Source organism: Hemitrygon akajei, chromosome 7 (assembly GCF_048418815.1).
Source record: "Hemitrygon akajei chromosome 7, sHemAka1.3, whole genome shotgun sequence".
NCBI lineage: Eukaryota > Metazoa > Chordata > Chondrichthyes > Myliobatiformes > Dasyatidae > Hemitrygon > Hemitrygon akajei.
The window spans coordinates 117,775,108-117,796,631 of record NC_133130.1 but is presented as its reverse complement, the minus strand read 5'-3'; the positions used below and the strand labels follow the sequence as shown (position 1 = coordinate 117,796,631).

At 46.0% G+C, this 21,524-nt stretch overlaps 1 protein-coding gene across 3 annotated transcripts in view; it reads left to right on the top strand.

Annotated features, from left to right (window-relative positions):
- The first annotated feature begins 473 nt into the window (after positions 1-473).
- Positions 474-21,524, top strand: part of LOC140730862 (thrombospondin-2-like) — a 219,461-nt gene continuing 198,410 nt past the window's right edge. Inside the window, exons 1-4 of one of the 3 annotated variants that reach the window (XM_073051832.1) lie at positions 474-598; positions 989-1,065; positions 1,153-1,706; positions 1,887-1,965. In XM_073051832.1, the coding sequence (XP_072907933.1) occupies positions 993-1,065; positions 1,153-1,706; positions 1,887-1,965 (706 nt within the window). In that variant the 5' untranslated portion in view covers positions 474-598; positions 989-992. Of the gene's footprint in view, positions 638-689; positions 734-988; positions 1,066-1,152; positions 1,707-1,886; positions 1,966-21,524 lie in introns of those variants that run through there. The other 2 variants (XM_073051833.1, XM_073051835.1) reach the window with 2 other exon arrangements.

Genomic DNA, 21,524 nt, shown 5'->3' with positions numbered 1-21,524 from the left:
ATGCTCCTATTAATCTAGCTCTTTATATGTAATATATCCATTAAATGTTTATATTAGTTGGCGAATGGGTGGGTTTTATTTCACTCTTTGATTCTCTCTATTTCTCTCCATCTCTCTCTCCCTCTCCCCCCCCCCTCTCTCCCCTCTCTCTTTCTTTCTCTCTCTCTCCACGTGGTAAACTCTCAGAATTCCGCACAATCCTATGCGATTTGTTATTAATTTACAATAGTCACATTGATGTCAGGTTCCTTCACACGCGAGGGCTGGAGACTGACTCCTCCTGTCCTGGCGGCCGCCGGTTTCGGCAAAGTGGGGTGGGGGGAGCGAAGGAGGAGGGAGCCGTCACGGGGGGCGGGGAGGGGGGGTCCCCAGAATCTTGGCGAGGTCCCGCAGCCGGCACTGCAGAGGGACGCTGTCCGGTTGCGGAACAAGGCGGGTGTGAGGATTATGTAACTTCTCTGGAGGCATAGTGGCACCACTTCCCCCACCCCACTCCCCGGATGATTGACAGCCCCCACAGGAGGGTATATAAAGAGCGGATCGCGGTGAAGCCCAGCTACTCCTGGGCTGCTGGTTAGAGCAACAGCTGACGTGCCCGGTGAGTACGAGAGAGAGAGAGAGAGAGACAGATAGACAGGTTAGCCAGCGGGCCGCCACAACACACACACACACACACACAGAGCTCCCCGTCTACAGATTACTTGCTGTATCGAACACCGATTTCAAACACTGGGTGAGAGACGTTTTAAATCGATTGCAACGTAGACGCGCAGAGAGAAACTTGCAATATTTTTTTAAAAAAACAATTAATTTCCATTGATCTGCATTAAGTTAAAACATTTAACTTTCTTTCTTGGTAAATTGCTCACCGTCTGTGTTAAGCCCAGAACTGGCTTCGCTGAAGTGCAGAGGTTTCGGCGTTAAGTGGGAATAGAGGTTGGAGTGAGTTTGGATGGCGGCTTTTCAAGACTGTTGTGCTCTGTTGTAGGGTGATGATGCCGAGTGAAGAGTTGCGTTGGCTCCTGCTTTGGCTGCTGGCGTTGGGAACCGGGGCTCAGTCTGTCGGTAAGTACGGAGCCCCGGTCTTTGGGCTGCGGCGCCGCCGGGCTGGCCGGCTGCTGGCCGACTCTCACTCTGTAATGTGCTCCCTAGGTGATGTCTCCGAAGAGGAGGTCACCTACGACCTGTTCGCCATCAGCAACGTGAACAGACAGACGGCGGGAGTGAAGCTCTTTCGCGGTCCCGAGCGCAACATCCCGGCTTTCCGGTTCAGCCGATTCGACCAGATACCTGCAGCCTCCAGCGAGAAGCTCGGCGAGATCGTGAGGCTCATGAAGTACCACGAGGGCTTCATCCTATGGGCCAGCGTGAGGCAAGACCGGAAGAGTCAGGGGACATTACTGTCCATCGAGGGTCCGGGTTACAAACAGCAACTGGAGATCATCTCCAACGGACTGACCAACACGCTGGATTTCCAGTACACAGTGGAGAGGTCCCAGAACCTGGTCTCCTTCCAGGATGTGGACATCGCTGATTCTCAGTGGAAGAACATCACCGTCCACGTGAGCGGAGAGAACGCCAACCTGTACGTGGGCTGTGAACTTGCTGATAGCTTCATCCTCGACGACCCGTTTTACGAGCAACTGACCTCAGCTAACAGCAGGCTCTACGTGGCGAAAGGACTGACGCCGGGAAAGAACTTCAAGGTATGTTCTCGGGACCTAATCACCAATTGCTGCTGATAAAGCCGCGTCCCGCAGTGACGTCAACAATAATCCAGTTGGCGCCCAGGTTGAACGCCTCCCCTCACCGATAATCCCACATACTCACCTCTGTTCAGATTCCTTCCCGGTAAGGAGTTAATGTTGTTGTTGTCTTGTCCGCAGGGCTTCCTGCAGAACGTCCAGTTCATTTTTGGCGCTTCCATAGCGGATGTCCTCAGGAGTAAAGGCTGCCTACATCCAGGTAAGAGTGAATTCTCAGCTGCGTTTAGGATGATTTTGAATCGTCTTGTGGTTCTGTTCTGAAATACACCAGGGAGAATGGACAATCGCTGAATGAAACGTCTTTTTTTTCTTTTTTAGCGTCTGTGGCGTTAATGAAAATTGCTCAGTGTTGTTAACAGTCTGCACGGGATGACAGACTGGGTGGATGGTGTATTTTGGTTTGATCCCACCCACAGGGTTAAGCTCTGTTGTCATATCATAATAATAGATCTCTCAGTCTTGGTTCAGTGGGTAACGCTGGGGCCGATGGTCCTCAATCTGAGCCTTATGCTGGGCTCTGGCGACCATGAGGGATGATGCATGAGATGTTGAGATGAGTTCTCTGGTGGTCTTGTTCAGGGGTGGCCTTGCCAGTACCAATTCCTCACCTGCATCATTTACAACAGAGCCGCTTAACTTGGCCATTACCACGTTGCTGTTTTAATTCCAATCCTGCGTGTCTGTCCCTGGCCTCCTCTTTTGCCACGACGAGCCACTCTCAGGTTAGAGGTACGACATGTCATATTCCATCTAGGTAGCCTCCAACCCGACTGCATAAACATCGATTTCTCCTTTCAGAGGTTGGTCCCCTCCTCCTTCGCTGGTCAATCCCCACCCTGGTTTCTTACCACTTCTAACCTCCTTTCACCTCCCCCTGGAGCCCTTCCTCCTCCCTTTTCTCCTATGGTCCACTCTCCTCTCCTATCAGATTCCTTCTTCTCCAGCCAGCTTCACCTATCACCTTCCATCTATTCTTCTTCCCTCCACCTCACCTTCTTACTCTGGCATCTTCCCCCTTCCCTTCCAGTCCTGGAGAAGGGTCTCGGCCCAACATGTCACCTGTTCACTCCTCACCACAGAAGCTGCCTGTCCCGAGTTGCTCCAGCACTTTGCATGTGCTGCTGTGGACTGTTACTTGATCTGTGGGGACTGGCTACTGTATGTTTGACAATGCAATGGTAACCACTTCAACAAGTCCCTCAGTGACGGTGTAGTGTTCTGGGCATGGTGCACGGTGTCACTTAAAAAACAGAAGTTTTTTTGCTTACTCACAAACAAGGAGAGTTGGAGAATGTTTGTGTGTGTTTCAGAAGTCTTGTGAGACTAAAAGGCTGGGGTATCCAAGTCAGAAAGAATGAACGTCATAAAACAAGAGATTCAGCAGATGCTGGAAATCTAGAGGAGCACACACACAATGCTGGAGGAACTCAGCAAATCAGGCAGCAGCGATGAAAGGGAATAAACAGTTGACCTTTCAGCCCGAGAGCCTTCATCAGAACTGGAAGGGAAGGGGGAAGAATCCAGAGTAAGAAGGTGGGTGAGGGGAAGGAGTACAAACCAGAGGGAGTGGATAAAGTAAGAAGCTGGGAGGTGATAGGTGGAAAAGGTGAAGGGCCAGAGAAGAAGGAATCTGGTAGGAGAGGAGAGTGGGCCACGGGACAAGAGTAAGGAGGAGGGGCACCAGTGGGAGGTGATAGGCAGGTGAGGAGAAGAGAAGAGGTAAGAGGGGAGCCAGAATGAGGAATGGAAGAGGAGGGAAGAGGGAGTGGAGAGCTGGAGAAATTGATGTTCAGGTTGAAGGCTATCCAAACGGAATATAAGGTGTTGCTCCTCCAACCTGAGAGTGGCCTCGTTGTGTCAGAATGGGAATCAGAATTAAAATGGTTGGCCTCGGGGAAGTCCTGCTCATTGTGGATTGAGTGAAGGGCTGAACAAAGCAGTCCCCAATCTACATCGGGTCTCACCAATGTAGAGGAGGCCGCACCAGCAGCACCAAATATAGTCGGTAACCCGACAGACTTGCAGCGAAGTGTGGACTCACCTAGATGTCCGTAATGGGTTTATGTTACTCGAGAGGTAAGAGGACTCAGCAGTGATTTCGGAGACATTACCTTTGTTTGATTTAAGATTCCTGTTCTGGATAGATTTCTGGTTGCTTCAAAAAGAAAACCCCCTCACAAATTGGAATAGTATGTGGTTAGATGTTTTGAAAGATATGTCAAAATAGCCGGGCAGTCTACAGAACAGTAGCCTTCAGCAAAGCGTGACGCTTGTCTGGAACTGCAGCTGTTAGCTGTGAAGCTTCAGAAACAATTTGCAGTGCCACAGTGGCTAAGACGGAGAATCTGTTAGGGAAGTAGTTGGAGTCATGAATGGCAGGGTGATGTCAGCTTGAACCAGTCTGGCCACTCTCCTCAGATCACTCTGATTAGCAAAGTGTTTTCACCCACAAAACTGCCGCTCACTGGATGTCCTTTGTTTATCGCACCATCCTCTGTAAGCTCTAGAGACCGTTGTGTATGAAAATCCCAGGCGATCAGCAGCTGCTGAGATACTCAAACCAACCTGTCTGACATCAGTAACCATTCCTCAATCAAAGTCACTTAGATCACGTTTCTTTCCATTCTGATGTTTGGTCTGGACAACAACTGAACCTCTTGACCATGTCTGCATGCTTTTGTGCATCCCAGTTGCTGCCATGTGATTGGCTGATTAGATATTCCCATTACAAGTGTACCTAATAACAAAGCAGCACTCACGAATCAGAATCTAGCCCAGATTTATTTTGTGCCTTTGTCTGACAAATCATGAGGCAATCAGTCATTTCAGAATTGAGCCAATTATTGCAAATTACACCAGAAAATATTCAACTGCAGTCACCTCTACATTGGTGAGGGCTGACGTAAATAAAGGGACCATCTTGTCGAGCCCAAAAAGTGGAGTTTTCTGGTGGCCTAGCATTTTAATTTCTATCCCCATTCCCGTTCCAACATGTCAGTCCAGAGCCTCCTCTTTTACCATGAGGAGGCCACTCTCAGGGTGGAGAAGCAATACTTTCCTCCTGCATAGCCTCCAAACTGATGGCATGAATATTGATTTCTCATTCCGGTCATTTTTCCCTCCTTCGTTCATTAGTCTGGCCGCTTATCTCTTCTCTTCCTGCAAATCAACTGCCCCTGGGTCCCCTGCTTCCCTTTCTCCTATGGTCCACTCTGCTCTCCTCTCAGATTCCTTCTTCTTCTTCTTCTTCTTCTTCTTCAGCCCTTTACCTTTTCCACCTATCACCTCCCAGCTTTGTTCTTCATCCTCCCTCCCTCCCTCCTTCCTTCCCCAATCTCTTTCTAGCTTGTATCCCTCCCCCACCCTTCCTTTCCAGAGCTGATGAAGGACCTCGGGCTGCAATATTGACTGTTTATTCCTCTCCTCTCTACAGAATCTGTGCTGCCCTTCAAAGATGCTACTCAGTCTGGAGAGTACCTCAGGTTTCACTGTGGATAACTTGTGATCCAAACATTTTTTGTAGCTGGTATAATTATTCAGTGTAACACACACAAAATGCTGAGGAACTCAACAGGTCAGGCAGCATCTGTGGCTCAGTTGGAAACACCAACCATTTATTCCTCTCCATAGATGCTGTCTGGCCTGCTGAGTTCCTCCTGCCTTCTGTCTGTGCTGCTCTGGATCTGCAGAATCTCTTGTGTTGATAATTATCTGGTGCACTAGGGGGCAGCCTAATCCACAGACAACAGTGTGTGCAGATGGTTGGAAGTCCGGGAAGAGGGTGAGAAAGGGTTAACCTTTTAATGTCCAACCTCTCCTTATGGCTCATACCCTCAAATCCAGGCATCATTCCAGAAAGCTTCTTTTGCAACATCTCCACAGTCTCTGCATCCTATTTACACACAATACTCCAAGGCCAATGGGTAAAGCAGGGATTGATAGGTTCTTGATTAGTCAGGCCGACAAAGGTTACGGGCAGAAGACAAGAAGAGGGGGTTGAGAGAAAGCTTTGACAGATTTCTGTGTTACGGCCTGGTAGGGAAACACCAATACCTTTGAGCAGAAAATCTCACAAAAGGTGGTGGATTCGCCTCAGTACAGCACAGGCAAAGCCCTCCCAACCACTGAGCGCATCTACATGAAACGTAGTGATGCACTCCAAAAGAGTGGAAATACTGAAATGCTTTTATTAGCAGTAAAACAGACCACGTCCATTCCGGATGACCGCCCTGGACTGTGGGAGGAGCAGTGACACAATCACCTTTATCCAGGGGTCTGTGGGAGGAGCCACAGGAGCAGTCAGCAGAGGGGCGTGTCCAGGCAGATTTACATGGTTTACCACAGAAAGCAGTATCCAGCATCAGAGATCCCTACCACCCAGGCCATGCTCTTTTCTCACTGCTGCCATCAGGGAGTAGGTACAGGAGCCTCAGGACTCACACCACCAGGCTCAAGAACAGTTACCACCCCTCAGCCATCAGGCTCTTGAATAAAAGGGGATGACTACACTCACTTGCCCCATTTCCCACAACCAATGATCTCACTTTAAGGACTCTTTATCTCTAGCTCATGTTCTCGTTATTTATTGCTATTTATTTATATTTGCATTTGCACAGTGTGTTGTCTTCTGCACTCTGGTTGATCTTTCATCGATCCTGTTATAGTTAGTAGTCTATAGATTTGCTGAGTATGCCACTGGAAGATGAATCTCAGGGTTGTAAATGGTGACATATCTGTACTTTTATTTACTTTGAACTTTGAAGTCATCCATAAAGGAATGATGGAGCAGACTCAATGCCGAATGGCCCAATTCTATCTTGTTCTAATTCTCTCATCTGTTTCTGCTGTTTTGTATAGGGGTGGTGGTGTTTCTGTCTCCTGCTGACGTGAAGCACCACGGGTCAATCCTCTAAAGTCTTGAGGCTTCCTGGGACTTGCCGGTGGCCGTGAGGGTGTGAGCTGCTATGCTTTTAGAGGCGATGTGTGTCAGGTGCTGGCATGGTGACATAAGTGGTAGAGTCACTTTCTCACAACTCCAGAGTCCCACGTTTGATCCTGATCTCCGGTGCTGTCTGCGTGGAGTTTGCACGTTCTCCTCAAAACCACATGCATTTCCTCCTAGTGGTGGATAATTTATAGCAACCAAGTAACCTGCCAGTGAGTTTTTCTGGGAGAATGGAGAGGCAGAGAGGTTGCAACTGGATATGATGAACCTACTAACTTTACAAACGGCACCCGAGATCAGACTTGAACCCATGTGAGGCTGTGGCACCAACTATTGAGCTCTGTGTCTGTCATGGTCTTGCCTGGCAATTCCCCATCTTGCTATTACCTCTTCAACTGGGCCTGAATCCCCTCGCCTGATTTCCATTTGTTCCCAGTTTAGCTACTTACAGCACACCTGGTTCCCATTAGCGAACGTAGGATAAAACTCAGGCGTCACAGCCCTGCTTTGCCAGTTTGCTGGTTGACTCTAGTGTGAGTAAACCTTGTTTCCTGATCCCTTAGGAATGTCAGTTCTAAGCTCTGCATCATTTCCTGGATACTCTACGTAAACCTTGTCTCGGTGTAAGGACTCTCCTGGATACCGGTTCCCCGTTCGCGACGGTGCTAACGCCTCACGACTCTGCCTCCGCGCCTGAGTCCTGCACTTGGGTTCATCCTCAGCCTCGGCCTTGCAACAGTGACACCTCAGCATGTAACGCCTAGCCTAGCTTGGTGGAGACCTTGATGGTCAAGGCAGGGGTCGGTCACTTTCCACTCCTTTTTAGATGATCACCTGTTTCAAAACTGTTAGAATGTACAGGCCCTTTGCCCACAATGTTGTGCAAATCTTTTACCCTACTCCAAGATTAATCTCCCCCTATCCTCTGACATATCCCGCTATTCTAATTTCGTCCATGTGCCGATCTATGATCTCTTAAATATCCTTAATGTATCTGCCTCTACTACCACCCACCACTCTGTTTAAAAATTCTGCCTGTGAAATCCCACCTACATTTCCCTCCAAACACCTTAAAATTATGCTCCCTTGTATTAACCATTATCAGCTGTCCCAGGAAAAAGTTTCTGGCTCTCCACTGTATCTCTTATCATCTTATACACCTCTATCGAGTTACTTCTCATCCTCCTTCACTTGATAGAGAAATAAAGGGTGGAATAAGAAACATATGACCACTCCAATGGGGCTAGATGACAGGCCACCCAACAGTCCGAGGGATTTAAAAGAACAAATTTGTAGAAAGATCGCAGACTGTTGCAAGAAACATAAATTTGTTATACTAGGTGATTTTAACTTTCCACATATTGACTGTGAATCCCATACTGTTAAAGGACTAGATGGGATAGAGTTTGTCAAATGTTCAGGAAAGTTTCCTTCATTAGCATGTAGAAGTATCAATGAGAGAGTATGTGATACTGGATCTGCTGGTAGGGAGTGAGACAGGGCAGGCGCAGGGGAACACTTTGCATCCAGTGACCACAATGCCATTAGTTTCAAAGTAAATAGTGCAAAGAGATAGGTCTGGTCCACAGGTTGAGATTCTAAATCAGAGAAAGGCCAATGTTGATGGTATCTGAAAGGATCTGGCAAGTGTGGATTGGGACAGGCTGTTTTCTGGCAAAGGTATTCTCGGAAAGTGGGAGGCCTTTAAAAATGAGATTTTGGGAGTATAGGGCTTGTATGTGCCTGTCAGAATAAAAGGTAAATATTACAAGTATAGGGAACCTTGGTTTTCAAGAGATATTGAGGTCCTGGTTAAAAGAGAACAGCAGGTATAGGCAAGGAGGAACAAATGAGGTGCTGATGGAGTACAAGATATGCAAGAAAATGCTTCAGAAAAAAAATCAGGAAGAATAAAAGAAGGCATGAGGTTGCTCTAGTAGATAGGGTGAAGGAGAATCCTGAGGGATTCTACAAGTACGTTAAGGGCAAAAGGATTGCTAGGGACAAAATGGGTCCTCTGGAAGACCAGACTGGTAATCCATGTATGGAAGCAAGTCAGATAGAGGAAATCTCAAGTGTATTCTTTACATCCGTATTTACTCAGGAGGCAGATCCAGAGTCTATAGAGGTGAGGCAAAGCAGCATCAACTTCATGGACCCTGTACAGATTACAGAGGAGGAGGTGTTTGCTACCCTGAGGCAAATCGGGGTGAATAAATCCCCAGGGCCTGACAAGATGCTCCCTTGGATCCAAAAAGAGACAAGTTCCGAAATTGCTGGGGCCCTAGCAGAGATTTAAAACATCCTTAGTGACAGGAGAGATACCAGAGGATTGGAGGATAGCCAATGTTGTTCCATTGTTTAAAAAAGGCTCTTAATGTAAATGAGGAAATTATAGACCGGTGAGTCTGACATCAGCTGTGGAAGTTATTGGAGGGTATTCTAAAGGACCGGATATACAAGTACCTGGATAGACATGGACTAATTGAGGATAGTCAGCATGGCTTCGTGCATGGTAGGTTGTGTCTAACCAGTCCTATGGAGTTTTTTTGAGGGAATTACCAGGAAAGTTGACGAAGGATGTTGTCTACATGGAACCCACACAAAATGCTGGAGGAATTCAGGAGTCTAGCCAAAGGGTTTTGGCCTAAAATGTTGACTGTACTTTTTCCATAGATGCTGCCTGGCCTGCTGAGTTCATCCAGCATTTTGTGTGTGTACGAACACAATGCTGGAAGAACTCAGCAGGTCAGGCAGCATCCGTGAGAAAAGAGTAGCCAACGTTTTGGGCTGAGCCCCGTCATCAGGAATAACCCTTCTGTTGAAGGATCTCGGCCTGAAACGTTGGCTACTCTTTTCTCAGATGCTGCCTGACCTGCTGAGTTCTTCCAGCGTTGTGTACGTATTCTTTGATCCACAGCATCTGCAGTTGTATTTTTGTGTTTTGTGTGTGTGTGTTCCTCGGATATCCAGCATCTGCAGATTTTCTCTTGTTTGTTGTCTGTAAGGTCCTGCATGGGAGGCTGGTCAACAAGGTTCAGTCACTCAGCATTCAGGATGAGGTAGTAAACTGGATTAGACACTGGCTTTGTGGGAGAAGTGAGAGAGTGGTAGTAGAGGGTTGCCTCTCTGACTGGAGGCCTGTGATTAGTGATGGGTGCTGGGTCCTTTGTTGTTTGTCATCTATATCAATGAGGTTAACTGGATCAGCAAATTTGCAGGTGACACTAAGATTGGGGGTGTAGTGGACAGTGAGGAAGGCTATCATGGTTTGCAGAGGGATCCCTTCTTCTTCCTTCCCCCATCCCACATTCACTCTGCCTCCTCTTCCAGCTGCCAGTCACCTCTCTCATGATTCTGTCTTCTGTCTTCTTCTACTACCCATAGTGCTTTCCCCTTGCATTCCTTCTTCACCTTTCCTGCCTATCCCCTCCCCCATCCCTTGATCTTTCCTCTGATTGGTTTTTCACCTGGCACCTACCAGCCTTCTCCTTCCCATCCTCCCCCCCACCTCCTTTATTGGGCCCTTGCCCCCTTCCTCTTCAGTTCTGATGAAGGGTCTCGGCCTGAAACGTTGACAGTTCATTTCCATGTATGCTGCCCAACCTGCTGAGATCCTCCAGCTTGTTTGTATGTGTTGATGCATCAGCTGGAAGATGGGCTGAAAAATGGCAGATGGAATTTAATGCAGACAGGTGTGAGGTTTTGTACTTCAGTGGGACCAACCAGGGTAGGTCTTGCATGCTCAGGTACTGAAGAGTGTGGTAGAACAAAGGGCTTGGGTGCATCATACGTAGATAGAATTGTAAAGAAAGCTTTTGGCACATTGGCATTCATAAATTGACATTGAGTACAGAAGATGGGATGTTATGTTGAAGTTGTATAAGATGTTGGCAAGGCCTAATTTGGAGTATTGTGTACAATTTTGAACACCTGTCTACAAGAAAGATGTAAATAAGGTTGAAAGAATGCAGAGAAAATTTATAAGGATGTTGCTGGGTCTGGAGGACCTGAGTTATATGGAGAGATTGAATAGAAATATAGAAACATAGAAAATAGGTTCAGGAGTAGGCCATTCAGCCCTTCGAGCCTGCACTGCCATTCAGTATGATCATGGCTGATCATCCAACTCAGAACCCTGTACCTGCTTTCTCTCCATACCCCCTGATCCCTTTAGCCACAAGGGCCATATCTAACTTCCTCTTAAATATAGCCAATGAACTGGCCTCTACTGTTTCCTGTGACAGAGAATCCCGCAGATTCACCACTCTCTGTGTGAAGAAGTTTTTCCTCATCTCGGTCCTAAAAGGCTTCCCCTTTATCCTTAAACTGTGACCCCTCATTCTGGACTTCCCCAGCATCGGAAACAATCTTTCTGCCTGTCCAATCCATTTAGAATTTTATATGTTTCAATAAGATCCCCCCTCAATCTTCTAAATTCCAGTGAATATAAGCCTAGTCGATCCAGTCTTTCTTCATATGAAAGTCCTGCCATCCCAGGAATCAATCTGGTGAACCTTCTGTACTTCCTCTATGGCAAGAATGTCTTTTCTCAGATTAGGGGACCAAAACTGCACTCAATATTCTAGGTGCGGTCTCACCAAGGCCTTGTACAACTGCAGTAGAACCTCCTTGCTCCTGTACTCAAATCCTTTTGCTATGAATGCCAACATACCATTTGCCTTTTTCACCGCCTGCTGTACCTGCATTCCCACCTTCAATGACTGGTGTACAATGACACCCAGGTCTCGTTGCACCTCCCCTTTTCCTAATCGGCCACCGTTCAGATAATAATCTGTTTTCCTGTTCTTGCAACCAAAGTGGATAACCTCACATTTATCCACATTAAATTGTATCTGCCATGAATTTGCCCACTCACCTAACCTATCCAAGTCACCTTGTATCCTCTTAGCATCCTCCTCACAGCTAACACCGCCGCCCAGCTTCGTGTCATCCGCAAACTTGGAGATGCTGCATTTAATTCCCTCGTCTAAATCATTAATATATATTGTAAACAACTGGGGTCCCAGCACTGAGCCTTGCGGTACCCCACTAGTCACTGCCTGCCATTCTGAAAAGGTCCCGCTTACTCCCACTCTGCTTCCTGTCTGCCAACCAATTCTCTATCCACATCAATACCATACCTCCAATACCGTGTGCTTTAAGGTTGCACACTAATCTCCTGTGTGGGATCTTGTCAAAAGCCTTTTGAAAATCTAAATATACCACATCCACAGAACCAAAGTAGTTATTTAATTGGTCTGCCATGTCTTTGTTCCCTATGATCAATTCACCCGTTTCTGACTGTAAAGGACCTACATTTGCCTTGATCAATCTTTTTCTTTTCACGTATCTATAAAAGCTTTTACAGTCAGTTTTTATGTTCCCTGCCAGCTTTCTCTCATAATCTTTTTTCCCTTTCCTAATTAAGCCCTTTGTCCTCCTCTGCTGGTCTCTGAATTTCTCCCAGTCCTCAGGTGTGCCACTTTTTTTTGCTACTTTATATGTTTCTTCTTTGGACTTGATACTATCCCTAATTTCCCTTGTCAGCCACGGGTGCACTACCTTCCCTGGTTTATTCTTTTGCCAAACTGGGATGAACAATTGTTGTAGTTCATCCATGCGATCTTTAAATGCTTGCCATTGCATATCCACTGTCAACCCTTTAAGTATCATTTGCCAGTCTATCTTAGCTAATTCACGTCTCATATCTTCAAAGTTACCCTTCTTTAAGTTCAGAACCTTTGTTTCTGAATTAACTATGTCACACTCCATCTTAATGAAGAATTCCACCATATTATGGTCACTCTTACCCAAAGGGCCTCGCACGACAAGATTGCTAACTAACCCTTCCTCATTGCTCAATACCCAATCTAGAATGGCCTGCTCTCTAGTTGGTTCCTCGACATGTTGGTTCAGAAAACCATCCCGCATACATTCCAAGAAATCCTGTTCCTCAGCACCCTTACCAATTTGGTTCACCCAATCTATATGTAGACTGAAGTCACCCATTATAACTACTGTTCCTTTATTGCACGCATTTCTAATTTCCTGTTTAATGCCATCCCCAACCTCACTACTACTGTTAGGTGGCCTGTACACAACTCCCACCAGCATTTTCTGCCCCTTAGTGTTATGCAGCTCTACCCATATCGATTCCACATCCTCCAGGTTAATGTCCTTCCTTTCTATTGCGTTAATCTCCTCTCTAACCAGCAATGCTATCCCACCTCCTTTCCTTTCCTGTCTATCCCTCCTGAATATTGAATATCCCTGGATGTTGAACTCCCATCCTTGGTCACCCTGGAGCCATGTCTCTGTGATCCCAACTATATCATATTCATTAATAACTATCTGCACATTCAATTCATCCACCTTGTTACGAATGCTCCTCGCATTGACACACAAAGCCTTCAGGCTTGTTTTTACAACATTCTTAGCCCTTATACAATTATGTTGAAAAGTGGCTCTTTTTGCTTTTTGCCCTGGATTTGCCTGCCTGCCACTTTTGCTTTTCACCTTACTACTTTTTGCTTCTACCCTCATTTTACACCCCTCTGTCTCTCTGCACTTGTTCCCGTTCCCCTGCCGCATTAGTTTAAAGCCTCCTGAACAGCAGTAGCAAACGCTTCCCCTAGGACATTGGTTCCAGTCCAGCCCAGGTGCAGACCATCCTGTTTATATCAGTCCCACCTCCCCCAGAACTGGTTCCAATGCCCCAGAAATTTGAATCCCTCCCCCTTGCACCATTTTTCAAGCCACGTATTCATCTGAAATATCCTCCTATTTCTACTCTGACTAGCACGTGGCACTGGTAGTAATCCAGAGATTATTACCTTTGTGGTCCTACTTTTTAGTTTATCTCCTAACTCCTTAAATTCACCTTGTAGGACCTCATCCCGTTTTTTACCTATATTGTTGGTACCTATGTGCACCACGACCACTGGCTGTTTACCCTCCCATTCCAGAATGTCCTGCAGCCGCTCAGAGACATCCTTGACCCTTGCACCAGGGAGGCAACATACCATCCTGGAGTCTCGTTTGCGGCCATAGAAACGCCTATCTATTCCCCTTACAATCGAATCCCCTAACACTATAGCTCTCCCACTCCTTTTCCTTCCCTCCTGTGCCGCAGAGCCACCCATGGTGCAATGAACTCGGCTGCTGCTGCCTTCCCCTGATGAGACATCTCCCCCAACAGTATCCAAAACAGTATATCTGTTTAGGAGGGAGATGACCTCAGGGGACTCCTGCACTACCTGACTACTGCTACACTGTCTATTGGCCACACCTTCCCTTTCTGCCCGTGTAGCCTTTACCTGCGGTGTGGCCAACTCACTGAACATGCTATTCACGACTTTCTCAGCATCGTGGAATCTCCAGTATGAATCCAATCACAGCTCCAGATGCTCAATGCGGTCTGCCAGAAGCTGCAGTTGGACACACTTCCTGCACACATAGTCATTGGGGACACTGGAAGTATCCCTGATTTCCCACATGCTGCAGGATGAACAAACCACGGGGCTGATCTCAGCTGCCATGACCTACCCAATACTTGCCTCAACTTTTGAAACTTTCTCCTTTGAAAGGAACTTACCCGGCCTCACCTCACTTGGAGTGAAGCTTGTCCTCAGCCTCTTCTCATCAAAGCCTCTCGAGTCAAAGCCTCAAATCTCCACACCTTCACAGGCCACTTACTCACTAGCCACTTTCCACAGGCCGCTCTGCTTGAGGTAACCCTCTATTTATTTGTTTGAGCTTTTCAAACTGCTTAGTCACCTGACCTCGATTGCCCAATCAGCTGCTTTCTGCTGAGTCTGAGCTATTCAAATCTTGATTGTCTAATCAATGGCTTTCTGCTGAGCTATTCAAATCTTGATTGACTTGATTGCACAGTCCAACTGCCAAAACTGCCAGAATCTCTCGAGTCAAAGCCTCAATTATCCACTCCTTCACTGACCCACTCACTCACTGGCCGCTTTCCACAGTGAGTGGAAATAGGTTAGGAGTTTGGAATGTAGAAGATTGAGAGGAGATATACAATCCCATGATTTAATCTGAGCATAATTACAGGACATTTTACAATGAGCAATTAACCTACCAAACCGGTACGTCTTTGAACTGTGAACCCAGAGGAAACCCACACCATCACCGGGAGAATGGACAAAACTCCTTACAGACAGCGGTGGGAATTGAACCTTACTATAAAGCATTGTGCTAACCACTATGCTACCATGCCACTCCAAATATAATAAACTCTTAGTTAGGCACACAGGCGAAAGGAAAATAGAGAGCTGGTGGAAGGAAAGGAATAAATTGATCTTGAAGTCAATTAAAAGTGGCACAAAATTGTGGTCCAGTTCCATGTTCTATGTTCTGTGTAAAGGCCTTCTAGAAGGTAGCATTGAGAGACTTTCCTGGATTTCCACAGCCCACTCTTCATTCGCTCCCAATATGCTGTTGGGAGGGAGTTTGAGCTTTATAGAACCAATGATAATAGGGTGACATGGCATACAGACAGGCCCTTTGACCATGCCGAGCAAAATGCCCATCCAAGCCATTCCCATCACCGATATCCCTCTAAATCATTCCTACCCATGCAATGCCTTTTAAAAGTTGCCATTGTACCTGCCTTTACCATTTCCCTAGCAGTTAGTTCCATATACTGTTTGCATAACCTTTTGTGTGAAGTATTTGCCTCTCAGATCCTTTTAAAACCTTCCCCTTCCAATAAACAAATTCTCCCACCGTCCTTCCTCCATTCCCCATTCTGACCTTCTCACCTGTCTATCACCTGGTGCCTTCCTCCTTCTCTTTCTCCTCTGGTCCACTGTCCTCTCCTATCAGGTTCCTTCTTCTTCAGCCCTTGACCTTTTCCACCCACCTATCAGCTTCCAACTAGCCTCTTTCCACTCTCCATCTTTTTATTCTGGCACCTTCCTTCTTCCTTCTCAGGCCTGATGAAGGGTCTCGACCCCAAACATCGACAGTTTACTCTTTTCCGTAGATGCTGCCTGACCTGCTGAGTTCCTCTGGCATTTTGTGTGTGTGGCCTTGGATTTCAAGCACCTGTAGACTTTCTTGTGTTTAAAATCCTTTTTCTCTCACCTTAAACCGATATACTCTAGTTTTTGATTGTCTTTCTCTGAGGGAAAAGACTGAGTACATTCACCCTCATGATTTTATACACCACTCTAGGGTTTCTGTGAGGACCAGTGGGACATTTAGTGTGGCATTTGCCCTGGTATGTGACTGCAAGAGACTGCAGAGACGTAGATGTGGCTCAGTACAGCACGGAAACCAGCCTCCCCTCTATACTCAGTAAAGATTCACTTTGTTTGTCGCAGGTACATCACAACATCAAAACATGCAGCAAAATGTGTCGCTTGTGTCAAAGACCAATGCAGTCCGAGAGTGTGCTGGAATCAGTACATGAGCGTGAATATGCTTTCGGCACCCACAGAGCAAGTCCACAATTTACTAACCCTGACCTTCTAGCCCCTACCTATTTGAAATGTAGGGGGGAGCCCAGGCAGTCATGGGGAGAACATACAAACTCTGTGAAGACAGTGGTGGGAATTGAACCCCGATCATTGGTGTTGTCAAGCCTTGCATTAACTGCTACACTACTATGGAGACTTTGCACTGTATTGTCGCCTGCACTGCACTTTTTCAGGAGCTGTTACACTTTATTCTGCATTGTTATTGTTTTACCTCAATGCACTGCGTAATGATTCGATCTGTATGAACAGGATGCAAGACAAGCTTTTCACTCTATCTTCATATGTAAGACTATAAAATCCAGGAACAGAATGTGCTGAGCAGACTCATTTGGCTCATTGAGTCTGCTCCATCATTTGATCATGGCTGACCTACTATCCCTCTCGACCCCATTCTCCTGCCTTCTCCCCGTAATCCTTGACACCCCAACTAATCAAGAACCTATTAACCTCTGCTTTAAATATACTCCTTGACTGGGCTTCCACGACTGTCATGTGACAGTAATAAACCAATACCAATGCCAGCAGTTTGGAGAGTTTTTATTGGTTGAAGCATTCCCATGCTGTCCTTGCTTTATCAGTAACACAGGGCATGACTTTGGGAGGCAGAGGTGTGGTGCTCTGTCTCAGTGTTATTGCCAGAATCCTTTCGGGCACACAAGCTCTGAAAAAGACACAATTTATTGCCAGTGGATGCCAGCGCCCGTGTTCTGTTTGTATGCCCGATGTGGTACGCAGAACATTGCTCACTGCCACTTGGACCATGCGCGCTGTGCAAGATCCGCTGTTCTTTGGGGAGTGTCTTTCATTCTCTCTCCCTTCTCTCTGTCCATTTCTCTGTCTTGTTCCCCCCTCCCCACCTTTCTTTCTGCTCTCTCTGTCTGTCTCTCCTTTCTACTCTCCCACACCCTCTCCACAGGGTGAAAATGCCTTGCTTTCTCTTTAAAGGTTATTATAATGAAACTAGTCTTAATGTAGGGATAAAGACAATGGTATTGTTTCCAAAGAATAGTTGCGGACCTATCTCCCAAAGTGCTCACCAATTAATTTCACATGCTTCTGTCTATTCCAATGGCTCTTGTAGAGAACCTTGCCAAACAATTCATTTGGACTCCATCTGTGAGCCTTTGCTACTTACCATAAAGCCATGTGCACACAACACTTCTTCCAAGTGGTATTTTGTTCACTTTCTTAATGCTACAGGGGATCACAGAGGCATACAACACACAGGCAGGCTCTTCATCCTGTCATGTTCATGCCAATCATCTGCCTTTACTAATCCTATTTCCCATTACTTAGCCTTCTATGTCATAAGTGCTCAGCTAGATAATTCCATAAATGTGCTTTGTGTTTCTCTGCCTCCAACACCCATTCAGACAAGGATTCCAATTACCCTTTGAGTAAAGCAACAGGTTCTTCCATAGATCTCTAAACATCTGACGGGTTACACTAAACCTATTCTCCAGTGAAATGTTTCTTATAAGTCACATTGTCTGTGCTCAGTGAGGATAGTTTGGGGAACGTTTTCAAGGACCCTTACTAGCCAGGTGTACGTGAGAGACAGGTCTGTAACGGTGTGATAAACGTGCTGGAAATCTTCAGCAGCACACAAAATGCTGGAGGAGCTCAGTGGTCAGGCAGCATCTGAGGAGGGGAATAAATTACTGATGTTTTGAGCTGAGACTGGTGAAGGGTCTCAGCTGGAAACATTAACCCTCCATAAATGCTGTCAGACTTGGTGAGTTCCTTCAGTAATCTTTATGTGTTGCTGTCATTGTACGAAGCTGCTGGCTTCCTGATAGAACACAGAACATCACAGCATATGATGTTGTGCCATTTCTAAGATCAGTCTAGCCCTTCCTCCTACATAGGCCTCCATGTGGCTATCTCAGAGTTTCTTAAATTTCACTGTTGTATCTCCCTCTACCACCACCCCTGGCAGGCTGTTCCACTCTGTAAAAAAACGTACCCCCTATAGTTTCTTCCAACACTACTTTACAATTCTTCTTCTTCTTTGGCTGTCCATCGATTTCAATGTGAACTGTGCTGAGAGTTTAGTCTCTGCAGGCACGTTTATGGGCCTCAAGACCAGCATTGACACACCATCCAGAAACTCCACTCCAACACGCCTTGCACAGTAATAAGACAGATGGTGTCGTGCCCCCACCGTACAGTCTCTCTGGGCGTCCAAATCTGATGCTAAGGGGTACACAGGAGTGTAACAGACTCAGCGGATAAGGAAGCTGCCCCGCAGTGACAGCCAACTAGTCTAGTGATGTCATCCGTTGACCAACACTCTGGTTCCTCCGCACGCCACCACAGTGGCTGTACCGTTGACCCTTTTGGATCCATCTACCACAGACACCATCAGACGCCCTGCTGCCGGCGTCCTCGTTGGGTGCAGCCTTTCCCTGAAGAGGCGTAACCTACAAAGTAGCAAAGGCATGCTTACCTCCTTGACTCAGCTAGCCACGATCCTACTACTGGATCTAGTCTAGTAGTATACCGATGGAACTTTACAACTATACCCCCTCTCAAAGGCCATTTCTGCCCTGGACAAGAGTCTCTGGCTGTCCACTGGACCTTCGGATGTTTCCAAAAGAAATTGGAATTATTTTCTAAGAAAAACAGAACAATTAATTGTAGTGAGATTAATGGTTATTGATAGATATTTGTCAACTGAGAGATATTTGGAGATTTGAGGGAAAGTGATGCTTCATTACATTGAGCCTTCATCTCAGGAGAGTGGCTTCCTTGAATTAGAGTGGAGTGCTGAACCAGGGTGGATAATTTCACTCAACCCAACACTGAACTTATTCCACAATATATGGACTCACTTTCAAGAACTCTACAACTCATGTCATAGAGCCATAGAAAAGCACAGCACAGAAACAGGCTCTTCTGCCCATCTAGTCCATGCTGAACCATTTAAACTGCCTGGTCCCATTGACCTGCATCCAGACCATAGCCCTCCATACCCCTCCCATCCATGTTCCTATCCAAATGTCTCTTAAACATTGGCTTTGAAATTACATCCACCATTTGTGCTGGCAGCTGGTTCTGCACTCTCACCACCCTCTTTGGGAAGAAGTTTCCTCAAACTTTTCACCTTCGCCCTTAAAATTGTTCTCAATATTATTTATTATTAATTTTTATAATAATTATTATTTTGTCTTTCTTTTTCTATTTGCAGAATTTGTTATCTTTTGCACATTGGTTGTTTGTTTTTGTGGAGTTTTTCATCGATCCTATTGCATTTCTTTGTATCTACTGTGAATGCCCGCAAGAAAATGAATCTTTTGAATGATCCAAACCCTCCCCCAGAGTTATAAACTCTATAATGGTTCCCTACTATGACAAGATGGATTCTTGACCTCACAATCTATCTCACTATGATCTTGTGCTTAATTGTTGAACCATATCGGATCGATTGTGAGAATGTGACAAGTGCTGATTGAGCCACACAGTGAATCCATTGTGTCTCCTGTGTGAGGAGGGCTCTCTCTTTCAGTGCGGGCTTTCGAATGCACATGGTTTTGTCTCAGTCGGCTTGGTTTATAGCTCCCACACTGTAGTGTTACGAGTGTGACTTTATAAAATGTTTAATCGTTCTACTCTGTCATCCTCCTTGCTCTGTGCAAACGTCACAATAGTCAATGATAGATAGATAGATAGATAGATAGATACTTTATTCATCCCCATGGGGAAATTCAACTTTTTTCCAATGTCCCATACACTTGTTGTAGCAAAACTAATTACATACAATACTTAACTCAGTAAAAAAATATGATATGCATCTAAAATCACCGTCTCAAAAAGCATTAATAATAGCTTTTAAAAAGTTCTTAAGTCCTGGCGGTAGAATTGTAAAGCCTAATGGCACTGCACTTTCGCTGTAGCTCTTGCACTTTATTCTATGTTCTGTTTAGAACAACATGCAACATGGAACATTATAGCAGAGTACAGGCCCTTTAGCCTGTGAAGTTGTGCCAAACTTTTAACCAACTCTGAAATCAATCTAACCCTTCCCTTCCACATAACCCTCCCGTTTTCTTTCATGCATGTGCCTGTCTAAGAGAAGGCACCACCTTGAACTAGCTCAATGCACTGTGTAATATATGATCCATATAGACAGTGTACAAGACAGTCTTTTTACTGTATGTTGGTACACATGACAATAATAAACCAGTTTCACTTCTAGTTGCAGTTGCCACTCAGGAGACCTGATGTCAAGTGGTGCAGGTTGACTACATTGTAGTACTGGTGAATTTACCGCTCATGTTGTTGTTCCCTTGTCGTTTTACATGGAACATGAATCATGGGTCCTGTCAACTCTTTCAGGTGGATGTAAAAGAGATTCCTTCAGTAAGTAGATGACTTGCCCTTGGAGTCCTGTATGATTTTCATTCCTCAACTAAGACCTCTTTACGTCAGTGGCACTGCAGTAGAAATTGCGAACTGCTTCAAACTCCTGGGAGGGCACATTTCGCACAACCTCTCATGGTCCCAGAACACAACTTACACAATCAAGAGAGCTCACCAACACTTCTACTTTCTGAAGAGGCTGAAGAGATCTGGAGTTTGCACATCCATATTCACGTCATTCCTCACATGCGTAGTAGAGATTGTCCTAACAAGCTTCATCACTGCTTGGTATGGAAACTGCACTGCAGTAGACAGGAATGATCTACAAAGGGTAGTCAAAGTTGGCACCAGCCCGCCTGCCGTTGGGGCTCCCCATCCATTATTCACAGTAAGGTGCCAGAAAAGGGCCAGTGACTTGATGAAGGATCCCATGCACCCTGCTCGGGGACTGTTTGTCACACTCCCATCAGGAAGGAGGCATATAGCATCCACGCCAGGACCACCAGACTCAAAAAAAAGTATCAACACCACCATCCACATTGTTTTACCCCCTTCCCACTGTATTACCCTAACCCCAGTGTATTACCCCATCCCCATTGTATTACCTCATCCCCACTGTATTACACCAATCCCCATTGTAATACCCCATCCCCATTGTATTACACCAATCCCCATTATATTACCCCATCTCCATTGTATTACCTCATCCCCACTGTATTACACCAATCCCCATTGTAATACCCCATCCCCACTGTATTACCCCAATCCCCATTGTATTACCCCATCTCCATTGTATTACCACCATTTCATTTTATTACACTATCCCCATTATATTACCCCAATCCCCATTGTATTACCACCATCCCCATTGTATCACACGCATCCCCATTGTATTACACCCAACCCCATTGTATTACCCCATCTCCATTGTATTACCCCCATTCAATT